Raw genomic sequence first — 16,707 nt, forward strand, 5'->3', positions numbered from 1 at the left:
CTCCAGAGATGCTGCCTGAGTCACTCCAGCATTTTGCGTCTATGTATCTTCTGTTTAAACCAGCATCTGCAGTTCCTTCCTACACAGTCTCTGTGAAAGTCAGGGTCAACATCATTGACCCAATGTTTTTCTCAAACTTGCTGGCTGCAATGTCGCACTTCACTGCCAACTAAATCCACCCTTCACATGATGTTACCAGGACTGGAGGGCTTGAGTTACAAGGGAGAAGACCAGAACTTGGTCATCTTGGTCAATGATGGGGCAACCAACTCAGTCTTCGTCAGTGAGCCAACAAGTTTCTTTTCCCAACAGCATTTGGCATAAAGAGCCTTGATTCTGCAGCTGATGGAATGCAGGGAGTGCTCATCAAGAGATATGCACATTTTTGATTTGTCACTCTCCTACAGACAACGTCTGATGGGTGACCAACTTGATACAATGATTTATACACTGCAGAACGACAGTAGGAAGTGTGCACATCCATGTTTGGCCAGACGCTGTAATGATTCGTGAACCCTTTGAGACAGAGTGAGGACTTTGAAGATTACGCACGACCACACCGTCTTCCCCTTCGGCTGATTTGCCTTAATGGGGGAACTCAATAAAATAAGGGATCTTTGTGGAGTATCATTAGGTATGATTCTTTAAGAACTGCGGTTTGTGAAACAACTTCTTACTTTGGCCAAGGAAGTTCAGCATGTCCCCAAGAACCCTCACCAACTTCTACAGAGATGCCGTAGAAAGCATTTTATCAGGTTGCATCACAGCTTGGTTCAGGAACAGCTGCATCCAAGACTGCAAGAAATTGCAGCCAATTATGGATGCAGCCCAGACCATCACACAAACCAACCTCTTTTTCAATGACTCCATTTATACCTCACGTTGCCTTGGCAAGGCCAACAGCACAATCAAGAACGAGTCGCACCCCGGCCACTCCCTCTTTCCTCTCCCATCGGGCAAAAGGTATAGAAGTGTGAAAACGCACACCTCCAGAGTCAGGGACAGTTTCTTCCCAGCTGTTATCAGGCAACTGAACCATCCTACCACAACCAGAGAGCAGTCCTGAACTGCTATCTACCTCTTTAATGATCCTCAGACTATCCTAGATCGGACTTTGCTGGCTTTATCTTGCACTAAATGTTATTCCCTTATCATGTTTCTGTACACTGTGAATGGCTTGATTGTAATCATGTATTGTCTTTCCGCTGGCTGGTTAGCACGCAACAAAAGCTTTTCACTGTACCTCGGCACGTCACAATAAACTAAACTGAACAGAACTGAACAATTTTCAGGATCTAGTCAGCTGGTTGCACATTTGCCTCAATTTGATGCTTGAAGTTTAAGATGCAACTTACAGGTGGAGGAGGATAACTTTTTACCTCAACTACGGAGATGTAGATATAGACAAGCCCATGGCTTGAGACTATCAGTAAAAGCTGGCATTTAAGTAATCTCATGCCCAGAATATGGGAATCAAGAATCAGTGAATATAGGTGTAAGGTGAGAGGGGAAATATTTAATAGGAACGTGATGGGTAACTTTTTCACACAAAGGGTGGTGGGTGTATGGAACGAGCTGCCAGAGGAGGTAGTTGAGGCAGGTAGTATCGCAACGTTTACAAAACATATAGACAGGTACATGGATAGGACAGATTTAGAGGGATATGGGCCAAATGCAGGCAGGTGGGACTAGTGTAGATGGGACATGTCAGTCGGTGTGGGCAAGTTGGACCGACAGGCCTGTTTCCACACTGTATTACTCTAATGCAAATCGCACAGCAATACTTTCTTTCATGCATCAATATGTGTTTGCTCCAATTTAACTGGAGTGATGTTTAATGCTCTTCTCTTAACCAGAAACCACCTCCATTTCCATTTTTCTCATTTTCACAAGCTTTTCACTGTACCTCAGAAAGGTACAGAGACTTTCACTGTACCTCAGAAAGGTTTTCACTGTAGCTCGGTACACATGACTATAACTAAACTAAATGTAAAGAATCCTGTGCATAAGTGGAATGAAAAGTGATCTCCAGTCCGTACTGTAAAGCTTTGTGATTATTCATGTGGTGCTGATTAATGACGAGTGAACTAGCTTCTGCAGCTTTTGCCACAAGAGCCTACAGTAGATCCACAGCTGGTTTTATAGCATCCGAGTCTGAAGAAGGGTCTCGACCCGAAACGTTACCCTGTAGCGCGTCGATAAAGGCAAGGAGCCAGGTATTTCGGGAAGGTATATTTATTGTATCGTGGGTCTCAGACGGGTCTAGTCTGCCGGGATGGCTTGGCGCCCAAACCTTGTCCTTATATACCTGAGTCCAGGACCGCCTCCCGGGACTGGTCCATTCCCGTGCCGAGGGGTCGGTAGTCGTATGGCCCGACCTTTGGGAGCCGCCACAGTACCCCCCCCCCAGATCCGGAGGCACGAAACGCACTGGTGGTCGCACAACCCGACCGGACCGCGTACGGTAATCGGTCGACAGAGGGGCCGGCGGAGGCACAGTTGGAGGGACAGGCGGTGGGACCCGCAAAGGGGGGCGACCTCGTGGCCGAGGCTGGGTCACCCGCACCGGTTGGTCGATGTCTAAGTGGGCCGGCTTCAGGCGGTCAATTGACACGGCCTCCGGCCGGCCCCCCATGTCCAAAACAAAGGTTGTCTGTCCGTGCTCCAGCACCCGGTACGGGCCTTCATACGGCCTCTGGAGTGGCGCCTGGTGGGCGTCACGGCGCAGGAACACAAAGGCGCAGTCCTGGAGGGCCGATGGCACGTAAGGGCGGAATGTCCCATGGCGGGACGTCGGCACGGGTGCGAGCTTGCCAACTCGCTCTCGGAGGCGATGTAGGGTGGATGAGGGCGGTTCCTCTCGCCCCGGCAACGAGGGCACGAACTCCCCGGGCACCGTGAGCGGAGACCCGTAGACGAGCTCCGCTGAGGATGAAGCCAGGTCTTCCTTGGGGGCAGTCCGGATGCCCAGCAAAACCCATGGTAGCTCGTCCATCCAGTCGGGGCCGGCGAGTCGCGCCTTCAGCGCTGCCTTCAGCTGCCGGTGGAACCTCTCCACCAAGCTGTTTGCCTGCGGGTGATAGGCCGTGGTGTGGTGCAGCCGCACGCCCAACAGGTGGGCCATGGCCGACCACAGCTCGGAGGTGAACTGTGGCCCCCGGTCCGATGAGATGACCACCGGCACACCAAAGCGAGCAATCCAGTGCGCGGCCAACGCACGAGCGCATGTGGCTGTAGACGTATCAGCCAGTGGTATGGCCTCCGGCCACCGCGTGAAGCGGTCCACCACCGTGAAGAGGTGGGTGATGCCCCGGGACGGCGGGAGCGGGCCCACAATGTCCACGTGCAGGTGGTCGAAACGGCGGCAGGGTAGACCGATCCCTTGGAGTGGCGCCCGGACGTGGCGTTGAATTTTTGACGTCTGGCACGGAATGCAGGTGCGGGCCCATTGGCCAACCTGCTTGCGCAGACCATACCACATGAACCGCGCGGCTACCAATGAGATCGTTGCCCGGATGGATGGGTGAGCCAGCCCGTGGACCACGTCGAACACCCTCCTGCGCCACGCGGCCGGGACGATGGGGCGCGGCTGACCTGCCGACACATCGCAAAGTATCGTCGTCGCTCCGGGGCCGAGGGGAACATCCTCAAGGCGGAGGCCAGAGATGGCAGTCCGGTAGGCGGGCATCTCCCCGTCCGTTAGTTGGGCCTCCGCCAGGGCAGAATAATCAATGCCGGGTGCCACTTCTAACACGGCATTGATGGCGGGGCGAGACAATGCGTCGGCCACCCGGTTTTCCTTCCCCTCGATAAAGCGGATGGAGGTGGTGAATTCTGATATGTAGGCCAACTGGCGCTGCTGTCGGGCGGACCATGGGTCGGAGACCTTTGCCAGGGTGAAAGTGAGCGGCTTGTGGTCCGTGTAAGCGGTGAACGGGCGGCCCTCCAGAAAATAGCGGAAGTGACGAACGGCCAGGTACAGGGCGAGGAGCTCGCGGTCGAAAGCGCTGTACTTCTTCTGGGCGTTGTCGAGGTGCCGGCTGAAGGCCAGGGGGCGCCAACCCCCGTCCGTGAGTTGCTCCAGTACGGCACCAACCGCCAACTCTGAGGCGTCCACCGTAAGGGCTGTCGGGGCATCCTCCCGTGGGTGAACAAGCAGCACAGCCCGAGCCAGGGCCTCCTTCGCGCCGTCAAAGGCTGTTACGGCCTCGTCGGTCCACACGACGGTCTTACGCTTGCCCGCCAGCAGCTCGTATAGCGGCCGCATGATGTGGGCCGCGGATGGCAGGAACCGGTGATAAAATGCCACCATGCCGACAAACTCCTGCAGGCCACGCACCGAGGATGGACGGGGAAACCGGCGGATGGCATCTACTTTGTCCGGCAGGGGAACCGCTCCTTGCGAGGACACACGGTGGCCGAGAAAGTCGATTGTGGCCACACCAAAGCGGCACTTGGCGAGGTTTATGGCCAACCCGTGTTCGCTGAGCCGCTGGAAAAGCTGCCGGAGGTGGGCACAGTGCTCCTGCCGCGAGCGGCTGGCTACCAACATGTCGTCAAGGTAGACAAATAGGAAATCCAGCCCGCGACACACGCCGTTCATTAACCGCTGAAATGACTGCGCGGCGTTCTTGAGGCCGAACGGCATCCGTACGAACTCGTAGAGTCCGAACGGCGTGATGATTGCCGTCTTGGGTACATCCTCCGGGTGGACCGGGATCTGGTTGTAACCTCGCACCAGATCCACCTTTGAAAATATCGTGGCCCCAGCCAAATGGGCGTTGAAGTCCTGGATGTGGGGCATGGGGTATCGGTCCTCGGCGGTAGCGACGTTCAGCCGCCGATAATCCCCGCAAGGCCTCCAGGGGACCATGTGGAGTGGAGATGCCCATGGGCTGTTGGAAGGGCGGACGATCCCCAAGGACTCCATCGTGCGGAACTCCTGTCGTGCCAGGCGTAGTTTCTCAGGCGGGAGTCGGCGTGCTCGTGCGTGGAGGGGTGGGCCGGTAGTTGTGATATAATGGTACACCCCATGCTTGGGGGTCGACGACCGGAATTGCGGGGCCATAATATCCGGAAAGTCCGCCAGCACCCGAGCGAAATGGGAGTCACGGACGACAGCGGGCGTATAATGGGGTCATTCAGCCGCAACGCGATGGGCTCCATCGTGGCGGAGTGGACCAAGCGCTGCTGCCTGACGTCCACGAGGAGAGAATGCGCCCGCAGAAAATCGGCCCCGAGCAACGGCTGGGAGACGTCGGCGATCGTAAACAGCCACGTAAAATGACTGGCGCCGAAAACGATGTGGACCGTGCGGACGCCATATGTTTGAATAATGCTCCCATTTGCCGCGGTGAGGATGGGCCCCCGCTTCCCAGAACGAATGTCCAGCGGCGAAGGGGGCAGGACGCTCAGCTCCGCCCCGGTATCCACGAGGAAGCGGCTCCCGGACCGCCGATCCCAGGCGAAGAGGCGGTGAATCTGGCCGGCCACCGCAGGGACTATTGGTAGCCGGCCCGGGCGTTTCCGGAAATGTGCACGGCTGGCGGCATTGTCGGGCTGCCGCACCCCAGCGCTGGTGGTAATAACACCAGTACCTCTTGCTGGTGCTGGCTGGAGCCTGCTGGTGTGGGACTGCAGGTGCACAACCCGCAATGGCCACCGGGGGCGATCTCGCAGGCCTCCGGGACGTAGCTGTCACTCCTTCCACAGCTCCCCCGCCCGACCGGAGAAAATCGGGCGCTTCTCGAGTGACGTTAAGCGCACTGACGTCATCACGGCGCGCCGCCCACAGCGCGTCCGCGCGCCTGCCGAGGGCCCGGGTGTCTGCAAAGGAGGCGTCGGTGAGCTGCAGGCGAATGTCGGCCGGCAGCAGGTGCAGGTAAGTATACTCGAACATCAGGCACGGTCTGTGCCCGTCGAGCAGCGCGACCATCTCCTTCAGGAGGCTAGATGGGCGCCGGTCACCGAGGCCTGGCATGTGGAGGAGCCTTTCGGCCCGCTCCATTCGGGTTAGCCCGTAGGTTTGGAGCAGCAGCTCCTTAAGGGCTTCATATTTACCGTCGGCCGGTGGGTCCTGGAGGAACTCCGTTACCTCTTCGGCCGTGTCCTGGTCAAGGGCTCCCACCAGGTGGAAAACCCGGGTGTTATCCACTGTGATGCCCTGCAGCTGGAACTGGGCCTCCGCTTGGTAAAACCAAACGCGAGCCCGGGTGGTCCAGAAGGTCGGGAGCTTGATTCCTACCGCGTCGACAGCTGGGGCCTGGTCGGCCTGCGAGCCGGACGGGCGGTCGGCTTTTGCTTTTGTGCCCATCCTAATGAATGGACCGTCGAGGTCACCAATGTAGCGCATCGATAAAGGCAAGGAGCCAGGTATTTCGGGAAGGTATATTTATTGTATCGTGGGTCTCAGACGGGTCTAGTCTGCCGGGATGGCTTGGCGCCCAAACCTTGTCCTTATATACCTGAGTCCAGGACCGCCTCCCGGGACTGGTCCATTCCCGTGCCGAGGGGTCGGTAGTCGTATGGCCCGACCTTTGGGAGCCGCCACAACCCATTCCTTCTATCCAGAGATGTTGCCTGTTCCACTGACTTACTCCAGCATTTTGTGTCTACCTTCGGTGTTAAGCGGCATCTGCAGTTCCCACACACTTTCAATACAAACTCTCTTATGATGGGGGGAAGAGGAGGGGTGGGGAGGAGAGAAAATCAAATGAAATACACCATATACACTAAATCTAAAGCAAGGGCTTTCAAAAACTGAGCTCATGCTACAAAGACACTCTGCATACAAATTAATTAATTCCTTGTCCTTTTATACTGTGCCACAGCACACAATTACAAAACATGAACAACTCAATTTATAAATTGGAATTAGTTGATTTTAGGAAATAGGGGACAAAAGAGCATACCAAACGGTAGCATTTTAAAAAAGTAGTACGAAATTCTTAAAGCATCTTTTTCCATTGTCATGATTCTTCAGTCGGTTTAAAGGACATATATCATCAAATAATTGTTTCACCCTGAAGTGCTTTTCTAACTGCTACTTTAGTTTTTAGTTTAGTTTAATTGAGATACAGCACGGAAACAGGCCCTTCGATTCCACGCCGCCCAGCGATCCCGGCACATTAACACTATTCAACACACACTAGGGACAATTTTTACATTTACCAAGCCAATTTACCTACAAACCTGTACGTCTTTGGAGTGTGGGAGGAAACCGAAGATCTCGGAGAAAACCCACGCAGGTCACGGGGAGAACGTACAAACTCCGTACAGACGGCGCCCGTAGTCGGGATCGAACCCGGGTCCCTGGCGCTGCATTCGCTGTAAGGCAGCAACTCTACCGCTGTGCCGCCCCTCATGGTTTTTTTTTAGAAAACACAGTAAAAAATGCTTACCAATGCTAACTTAATATTCTTCATTCAGCTACTGAAATACCTTCCAGATAACCAAACTCTTTTGAAGTTACTTTGGAAACACTTGAAAGTGTTGACGTGTGAAAGTCGTAAAGACTTACCTTGAGTGTCTGTTCAGTGGTGTCTTGATCCTTTTTAAAATGTGGACTATTTTTATCAACCTGCAACAATACATTTTGATTATTTAGCTTAACTTCATGACAGATATAAATTATCAGCAAATTCTGTTTTACTATACGATGCGATAGAACTTTATTCATCCCGAGGGAAATTGGTCTGCCAACAGTCCTAACGCACAACAAGGTACACGAACACTTGAAATTAAAATTAAATTAAAAGTGAAAAAGTGTAAAAATAAGAAAAAGACAAGTGACTGTTGGCTGGCTGCCGTGTGCACAGCACCTTAACCGGAACAAACAAACAAACAAAAGCAGGCTAATCCCCTGGGCAGAGGATTCTAAAGCTAGTGTGCCCCCTCCCCACACCAGATCCCCCTTTGCTCTCCCACCGTCCCTCACGACGGTCTCCCCACGCTGAGTCTCCATTGTTGATCACAGCGATCTCCCCACGCCGGGTCCCCATTGACTTCCCCTCCCCCCCCCTTCATGCTCATCGACCACTGTTCGTGCATCATAAACATTGGCAAGACCTACATTTATCGCCCAATCACCAACAAAAATGAGCTTAATTACAATGACATTATTTCAAAGAGCAGTAAAAGATCAATGGTCTAGTTCTGGAGCTGTCTTGGCCTGGACAGTTACAAATGGACTTTACTACTTGTCAGTATGAGGTGGTATGAAGTACAAGTACTTTGTGAGAATATTAAAGGTAGGACGCACGCTATGACACACAGCTGGACAAACTTGGATTGTTTTCTCTGGAATGCCAGAGGTTGAGGGGAGACCTGATAGAAGTATTTAAAATTATGAGTGGCACAGATATCGTAGACAGTCAGAACCTTTTTTCCCCATGGTGGAAATGTCAAAGACTAGAAAGCATGGCTTTAAGGCGAGATGGGTAAAGTTTAAAGGAGATGTGCAGGGCATTTTCTTTTTTTACACAGAGTGATGAGTGCCTGGAACATACTGTCTGAGGTGGTACAGGAGGCAGATGCAATAGTGTGTTTAAGCAGCTTTTAGATAGGCACATGGATATGCTGGGAATGGAGCGATATGAACCACGTACAGGCAGCTGAGATGAGTTTATTTTGGCATTGTGTTCAACACAAACATTGTGGGCCGAAGGCCCTGTTCTCATACAGTATTTCTCCATGTTGGATATTCTGTGGATGGTGGAACCCCAGAGTGTACTGTGGAAGGTTGGAAGGTCGGGAGCTTGGCGTAAGAGTTCAAGGATCCATCGAGGTGGTTTTATAATTGTAACTGTATTTAATTTATTAGCCAAGTGTGAAAAAACATACAAGGAATTTGATTTGCCATACAGTCATGCACGGGTAGATAAGATGAAGAAAGATGACCAAATACTGTAAGAGTAGTGAAATCATGTTAAATATCTATGAAACATCTATATACTAAAATGCTCTTTTGTTCGTTTGTTTGTTCCTGAACTACAGCCAAAACGGTACATGACAGCACGACAATTTTAGGCCCACCTTACTCACCGTCGTCCTTTTGGTGCTAATGGAAGAAGTTTCATTGAAATCGGTGTTATATTTTTTAAGTTATTCACATTTTAAAGTTTAAATTTATCTCCTAGGGAGGGAGGGAGGGAGGGAGGGGGGGAGGGAGGGAGGGAGGGGGTGGAGAGAGGGGGAGGGAGGGGGTGGAGAGAGGGGGAGGGAGGGAGGGAGGAGGGAGGAGGGATGATAAGGGGGGATGAGGGGGATGGAGTGGGGGGGAGGGAAAGGGGGAGGGGTGGGGAGGGGGAGGGGGGGGCTTGGAGAGAGTGCTGCACCAATGCAGGAGAGGTTTGGGCCCAACAGGTCCACTTGGTTTAGTGGTTTTATAAAGGTTTAGAGGGGTATGGGCCAAACGCAGGCAGGTGTAGACTAGTGTAGACAGGGCATCTTGGAGTGTAGGCAAGTTGGGCCAAGGGGCCTGTTTCCCTGCTGTCTGGCTGCATGACATTGGTCTGGCCATGGCTAGAGTACCACATGCAGTTCTGGTTGCCACGTTAGAGAAAGGAAGTGCTTGCATGGAGGGTGACAGAGGAAATTCACCGCAATGTTGCCTGGGATGGGTCATAGAAACATAGACATAGAAAATAGGTGCAGGAGTAGGCCATTCGGCCCTTCGAGCCTGCACCGCCATTCAATATGATCATGGCTGAGGAGAGATTTCATTTCATTTCCTCGTCATTTCAGCTACGAGGAGAGATCGGACTGGTATGGTTTGTATTCCTTGATGTGAAGGCTTCTCAGGAGAGACCCAACTGAAATGCATGAAATTCCGAGTGGCACAGGCAGCAACAAACTGGTCCCCATGGCAAAGGAGTCTGAAAACTAGTTAGCATTGATTTAATCTGAGAGCAGGAGATTGAGAGGGGAACTGAGGACAATTTCTCCACCCAGAGCTTGGTTTGGATCGGGACACACTGCTTGAGTGGGTGGCAGAAACAGTTACTCCCACAACAATTAGCTAACAATAAGACAAGCAATTGAATTGTTAAGGAATTGATGGGTCAGATGCTGGCAGGTGAATTTAATACATATGGGTGCTTCATGGTCAACATGGACAAGGTGGATGGAACATCTGTTTCTCATTGTACGACTCCATAACCTCTGGTTTACTAGGCAAAATCAATGTCACTAATTGCTTCTATGACATCTAAAAATACTTGCAAGTGAATGAAACGTCTGATTTATCCCAAGGATACATTTAATGGAAGATTAATAACCGACCTTAATGTATTCCACTTTCAGAAGATCCGAACCAATGGGATCTACGCAACTGATCAAATGAAGCTTCTGATTTTGGTCATCTGAGGGACACAAAACCATCACGTACAATTTTAATGAGTCCTGCTTTAATAGACCAATTTAAAATATCACAATAAGGCAAAGGCAATCGCAAAATCTCAACGCAAAATAATTCCTCCGCGTCTTAGGTAAAATTTAAAATTACAATAGTTCTTAATAAGCCAATTTTTAAAAATATATGACAGATACAACAAGGAAATAGGCATTTCAGTCCATCACGATCATGACCACGGATCAAACGTTCACACTGGTTCGATATTATGCCATGTTCTCATGCACTCCTCTCAGACCAGGGACAATTTACAGAGGCCACTTGACCAACAACTCGCACAAACTGGGACGTGTGAAGAAACCAGAACACCAAGGAGATGGTCACCAATCCCTCCCACTGCACCTGTGGCGTGACCACCTGACTAAATATACTATTTGCAACATATCCCACAGCCTCGCTGCTCCTTTGCAAATTCCGTCGCAAGTCCAGCTGTTTTACAGTTTGCCCGGACATTTAGCTAAATCAGCAGAAATATTGGATAGTGTAGTAAGGAACTGCAGATGCTGGTCTAAACCAAAGATAGACACAAAAAGCTAGAGTAACTCAGCGGGTCAGGCAGCATCTCTGGAGAAAAGGAGTAGGTGACCTTTCGGGTCGAGACCCTTCTTCAGACAGAGAGTCAGGGGAGTGGGAAACGAGAGATGTCGAGAGATACAGAACAAATGAATGAAAGATATGCAAAAAAGTAACAATGATAAAGGAAACAGGCCATTATTAGCTGTGGCCTAGGTGAGAACAAGTACAGACAAAGAGACTCAACAAGGCGACTTTGAAGCTGGTGTGACTTGAGCGGGGGGGGGAGATGGAGAGAGAGGGAACGGAAGGGTTACTTGAAGTTAGAGAAATCAATATTCATTCTGCTGGGTGGTAATCAGGGTTGCAAGATATTGGATATATATATCCCTGATGTTGCACATCCTGCAAGAGCAACGTACAACTGCCATACTCTTTATACCACTCAAAGACAAAAAAGAGATAGAGAAAGATAGAGCAAAGGGAAATCATGACATAGTCTTCAAAGAGCACTTTGTGAAATGTATGAACTATTTCTTTATTCCCCAATATTTTGTCCTCTGGCAGTGCTGTTCTGATGCACAAGTCAAAATTAAAAGACACAGTCAGAATTTCTTTTCCTTTGATTTTCAACATAAAGCCAGATCACAATCTTCATTTGGAACCAAACCTTGACAATCAATTAAGACCAAAAAAAAATCAGCAATGTGAATAATTAATACTATGGTTCGTGGCTCGGTTTGACCATTTGCAAATATTTTAAGAGCCAAAGTACATACCAGGAACTTCACAGTAATCACAATTGATTTTTTTGAGATATGATGTGGACGTTAAGTCAAATGTTCTCATGTTCACTTCTGTACCCAGCTGCGACACGCTGAAAACAAGCAGCGGCTTGTCCTGGCTGTCTTGTCGTGAAAGTTCAATGACAACCTACAAACACGATACAAAAGGAGTGCCCATTATTGAATATCTGAACATAATGTAACACAAATCACCCACTCGCTACCTTAGGTGAAGCAACACATAGAGACCGCAAAGATAAGTAATTTAAAATCAAAGAACCGCAAATGCTGGAAATCTGAAATAAAAACAAAAAGCAATCAAGGTACTCAGCAGGTACATGGAGACATAGAGAGATATACATCCACGGGACCTAACATCGCCCGGCGCGGCTCGGCCGCGGGACTTAGCTGCGCACGGCTCGGCCGCGGGGCCTTCCATCGCCCGGCTCGGCCGCGAGACGTTTCAGCGCCCGGTGCGACTCGGCCGCGGGCCATCCCCTTGCGGGGACTGTGCGGGTCGGTCGGAGACGAGCTGTCTGTCCGTGGGCGTGGGGAAGAGAGTGGAAGTTTTGTTGCCTCCATCACAGTGAAGGGGTGTTTGGAGTCACTGTGATGGATGTTTGTGTTGGGGTCATGTGTCTTGTGTTCTTTTTCTTTTTTGTGTGACTGCTATGTGGTTTCGTTCGGTACCTTGGTACCGAATGACAAATAAAACTCTGTTGAACAGACATAGAGACATAGAGACATAGATTCAGGAGGAGCCATTTGGCCCTTCGAGCCAGCACCGCCATTCATTGTGATCATGGCTGATCATCCACAATCAGTAACCCATGCATGCCTTCTCCCAATATCCCTTGATTCAACTAGTCCCTAGAGCTCTATCTAACTCTCTTTTAAATTGATCAAGTGAATTGGCCTCCACTGCCTTCTGTGGCAGAGAATTCCACAAATCCACAACTCTTTGGGTGAAAAAGTTTTTTCTCATCTCAGTTTTAAATGACTTCCCCTTTATTCTTAGACTGTGGCCCCTGGTTCTGGACTCCCCCAACATTGGGAACATTTTTCCTGCATCTTGCTTGTCCAGTCCTTTCATAATTTAATACGTTTCTATATCCTTCTAAATTCTCTCATCCTTCTAAATTCCAGTGAATAAAAGCCCAGTCTTTCCAATCTTTCCTCATATGACAGTCCCTCCATCCCAGGGATTAACCTCGTGAACCTATGCTGCACTGCCTCAAGAGCAAGGATGTCCTTCCGCAAATTAGGAGACCAAAACTGCACACAATACTCCAGATGTGGTCTCACCGGAGCCCTATACAACTGCAGAAGAACCTCTACTCCTACACTCTAATCCTCGCCTTATGAAGGCCATCATGCCATTAGCTTTCTTCACTGCCTGCTGTACCTGCATGTTTACTTTTAGTGACTGGTGAACAAGGTCTCCTAGGTCTCGTTACACTACCCCTTTACCTAATCTGACACCATTGAGATAATAATCTGCCTCTTTGTTTTTGCCGCCAAAGTGGATAACGTCACATTTATCTACATTATACTGCATCTGCCATGCATCTGCCCACTTATTCAACCTGTCCAAGTCACCCTGCAACCTCCTAACATTCTCTTTGCAGTTCACACTGCCACCCAGCTTTGTGTCATCTGCAAACTTGCTGGTGTTACATCTAATTCCATCATCCAATTCATCAATATATATTGTAAATAGTTGCGGCCCCAACAACGAGCCTTGCGGCACTCCACTCGCCACTGCCTGCCATTCTGAAAAGGACCAGTTTATTCCTAGTCTTTGCTTCCTGTCTGCCAACCAATTTTCCATCCATGTCAATACCCTACCCCCAATACCATGTGCTCTAATTTTGTCCACCAATCTCCTGTGTGGGGCCTTATCAAAGGCTTTTGGAAAATCTAGATACACTACATCCACTGGCTCTCCTTCATCCATTTTACTTGTCACATCCTCAAAAAATTCCAGAAGATTAGTCAAGCATAATTTCCCTTTCATAAATCCATGCTGACTTGGACTTATCCTTTTACTGCTATCCAAATGCACCGTTATTACCTCTTTAATAATTGACTCCAGCATCTTCCCCACCACCAGTCAGGCTAATTGGTCTTTCTCTCTCGCTCCTTTCTTGAAAAGCAGGATAACATTAGCTATCCTCCAATCCACAGGAACTGATCCTGAATCTATAGAACTTTGGAAAATGATCACCAATGCGTCCACAATTTCTTGAACCACCTCCTTAAGTACCCTGGGATGCAGACCATCAGGCCCTGGGGATTTATCATCCTTCAGTTCCATCAGTCTACCCAATACTATTTCTCACCTAATGCAAATTTCTTTCATGATCCCTTGATCCTCTGCCCTCAAGTACATCTGGGAGATTGTTTGTGTCTTCCTTAGCTGTAGATCAAGTTGAACCAAAGTACCTGTTCAACTCTTCTGCCATTTCCTTGTTACCCAAAATAATTTTGCCTGTTTCTGCCTTCAAGGGACCCACATTTATCTTTACTAATCTTTTTCTCTTAACATACCTAAAGAAGCTTTTACTATCCTTCTTTCTATTCTTAGCCAGCTTACCCTCGTACTTCATCTTTTCAGCCCGTATTGCCCTTTTTGTTACCTTCTGTTGTCCTTTGAAAGTTTCCCAATCCTCTGGCTTCCCGCCACTCTTTGCTACGTTATACATCTTTTCATTTAGTTTTATTCCATCCCTAACTTCCCTTGTCAGCCACAGTTGCCTCTCGCTCCCCTTAGCATATTTCTTCCTCTTTGGAATGAAATGATCCTGCATCTTTTGGATTATCCCCAGAAATTCCTGCCATTGCTGTTCCACCGTCATTCCTGCGAGGATCCTTTTCCAGTCGACCTTGGCCAGCTCCTCTCTCATGCCTTCAGAGTCCCCTTTGTTCAACTGCAACACTAACACTTCTGATTTAACCGTCTCCCTCTCCAATTGCAGATTAAAACTTATCATATTATGGTCACTACCTCCTAGCGGTTCCTTTACCTTGAATTCCCTTATTAAATCTGGTTCATTGGACAACACTAAATCCAGAATTGCCTTTTCTCTGGTAGGCTCCATTACAAGCTGCTCTAAGAACCCATCTCAGAGACACTCTAAACTCCCTTTCTTGGGGTCCAGAACCAACCTGATTTTCCCAGTCTACCTGCATATTGAAATCTCCCACAACCACAGTGACATTACCTTTGTTACATGCCAATTTTAACTCCTGCTGCAACTTACACCCTATATTCCTTTATCATCGTTACTTTGCTGCATATCTTTCATTCATTGTTCTTTATCTCTCCACATCGTCTATATCTCGCATTTCCCTTATCCCTAACCAGTCTGAAGAAGGGTCTCAACCCGAAATGTCACCCATTCCTTCTCTCCAGAGATGCTGCCTGACCCGCTTAGTTACTCCAGCTTTTTGTGTCTATCTTTGGTTTAAACCAGCATCTGCAGTTCCTTTTTATACTGTACTGTTCTATGTTCTATATGGAATTAGCATGGATGGACAAGAAGGCTGGCAGTGTCATGGTGGCTGGATGGCCTGTGACTGTGATGTACAAATCTAAGATTCAGTCAAAACCAGTCCAAACTCTAAAACAGAAATCCATCATAATGAAAAAATACACTTTTATACAAAAGGAGAATTATTGATGAAGAGCACAAACCAATAGGCAACATATTAAAATTATTTTTACCTCCTTAACTTCAAACTTCAGCTGTAGATCTGTGAGCTCCTCGCTCGGAGTTTGGTTGTCTTCTGGCTGGGCTTCATCAGCCACTGCAGCTCGACGTGGCACATCAGCCCCTTCCGTCACATCACTGAATTCCTCTTCAGATCCAAGTGAACCTAAGGATGACCAAGATCATGAAGGAAAGTCAACAGGATACTGCAAATGTATTGAACTGGCTTTCTTTCGTTGACACCATGCAGCGTGTATTATTAATGCTGTCTCAAACTTGGCAAAAATACATACAGTTGCCTGCTGCAGGGATGGAATCAGCAAAGCACTCACTAGATCTATTCCTGTGCCCCAACCAAAATTAAATCAAGTCAATCAGCGGGCCAGGGCACTCCCAGCAAGCAGGGCTAACTCGCCCACCGCGGACCGATGATGGAGCTTTCGTCTGCTGCAGGATGATAATGGAGGCCCGGTAGGCCCGGCTCAAGCACGGCACTCCGAATCAGCCCCGAGCCACCAGCATCGTTGGGAATCGTGCCACTGAGAGCGAGGAGGGACAGAGTGATGCGGCACAGTGGCGCAGCAGTAGAGTTGCTGCCTTACAACGAATGCAGCGCCGGAGACCCGGCTTCAATCCCGACTACAGGCGCTGTCTGTACAGAGTTTGTACGCTCTCCCCGTGACCTGCGTGGGTTTTCTCCGAGATCTTCGGTTTCCTCCCACACTCCAAAGACGTACAAGTGTTTAGGTTAATTGGCTTGCTAAATGTAAAAACTGTCCCTAGTGGGTAAAGGATAGTGTGAGTGTGCGGGGATCGCTGGTCGGCGCGGGCCCGGTGGGCCAAATGGGCTGTTTCCACGCTGTATCTCTAAACTAACTAAACTAAAGTGAGGTGGACCGGCAATAGCAGAGGGCCACCAAGAACAAAGGGGGAACTAGCGGGGGGGGGGGGGGGGGGTGGGTTTGGGTCATCTGCTGCCACGTGCAGCGGCAGGCAGTAGATCGCACTGTTCGGTACGTTTGTAACTTTGTCAGCGGTGCCACTTGTGTATTGCCTAGGTTTTCTGCAAAACAACGCTTTTCAATGTGCCTAGGTACCGCAGGTACATGTGACAATAAAGTGTGAATGAAGTATCATTCATTCATTCACGGTGAGGTACAGGCACACTGAAACTCTTGTTTCTAATTCAAGATGGCGACGGCGGACACAGGATAAGATCGGTGCCAGTGAGGGGGTTGGGGTCTCACCATGTGACACCCCTCACACCCACCTCTCCACATTTCGC

General features: G+C 49.4%; 1 protein-coding gene across 5 annotated transcripts in view; it reads right to left on the reverse strand.

The window, feature by feature from the left end:
- vps13c (vacuolar protein sorting 13 homolog C) overlaps window positions 1-16,707 on the reverse strand; it is a 288,791-nt gene that overhangs the window by 178,902 nt on the left and 93,182 nt on the right. For all 5 annotated transcript variants that reach the window (XM_078429970.1, XM_078429968.1, XM_078429967.1 and 2 more), the window contains 4 exons: window positions 15,437-15,588; window positions 11,704-11,857; window positions 10,282-10,361; window positions 7,520-7,579 (listed from right to left, as the gene is read on the reverse strand). In XM_078429970.1, coding sequence (XP_078286096.1) covers window positions 7,520-7,579; window positions 10,282-10,361; window positions 11,704-11,857; window positions 15,437-15,588 — 446 coding nt within the window. The remainder of the gene's footprint in view (window positions 1-7,519; window positions 7,580-10,281; window positions 10,362-11,703; window positions 11,858-15,436; window positions 15,589-16,707) is intronic.

The sequence above is a fragment of the Rhinoraja longicauda genome, chromosome 38, assembly GCF_053455715.1.
Source record: "Rhinoraja longicauda isolate Sanriku21f chromosome 38, sRhiLon1.1, whole genome shotgun sequence".
Classification (NCBI taxonomy): Eukaryota; Metazoa; Chordata; class Chondrichthyes; order Rajiformes; family Arhynchobatidae; genus Rhinoraja; species Rhinoraja longicauda.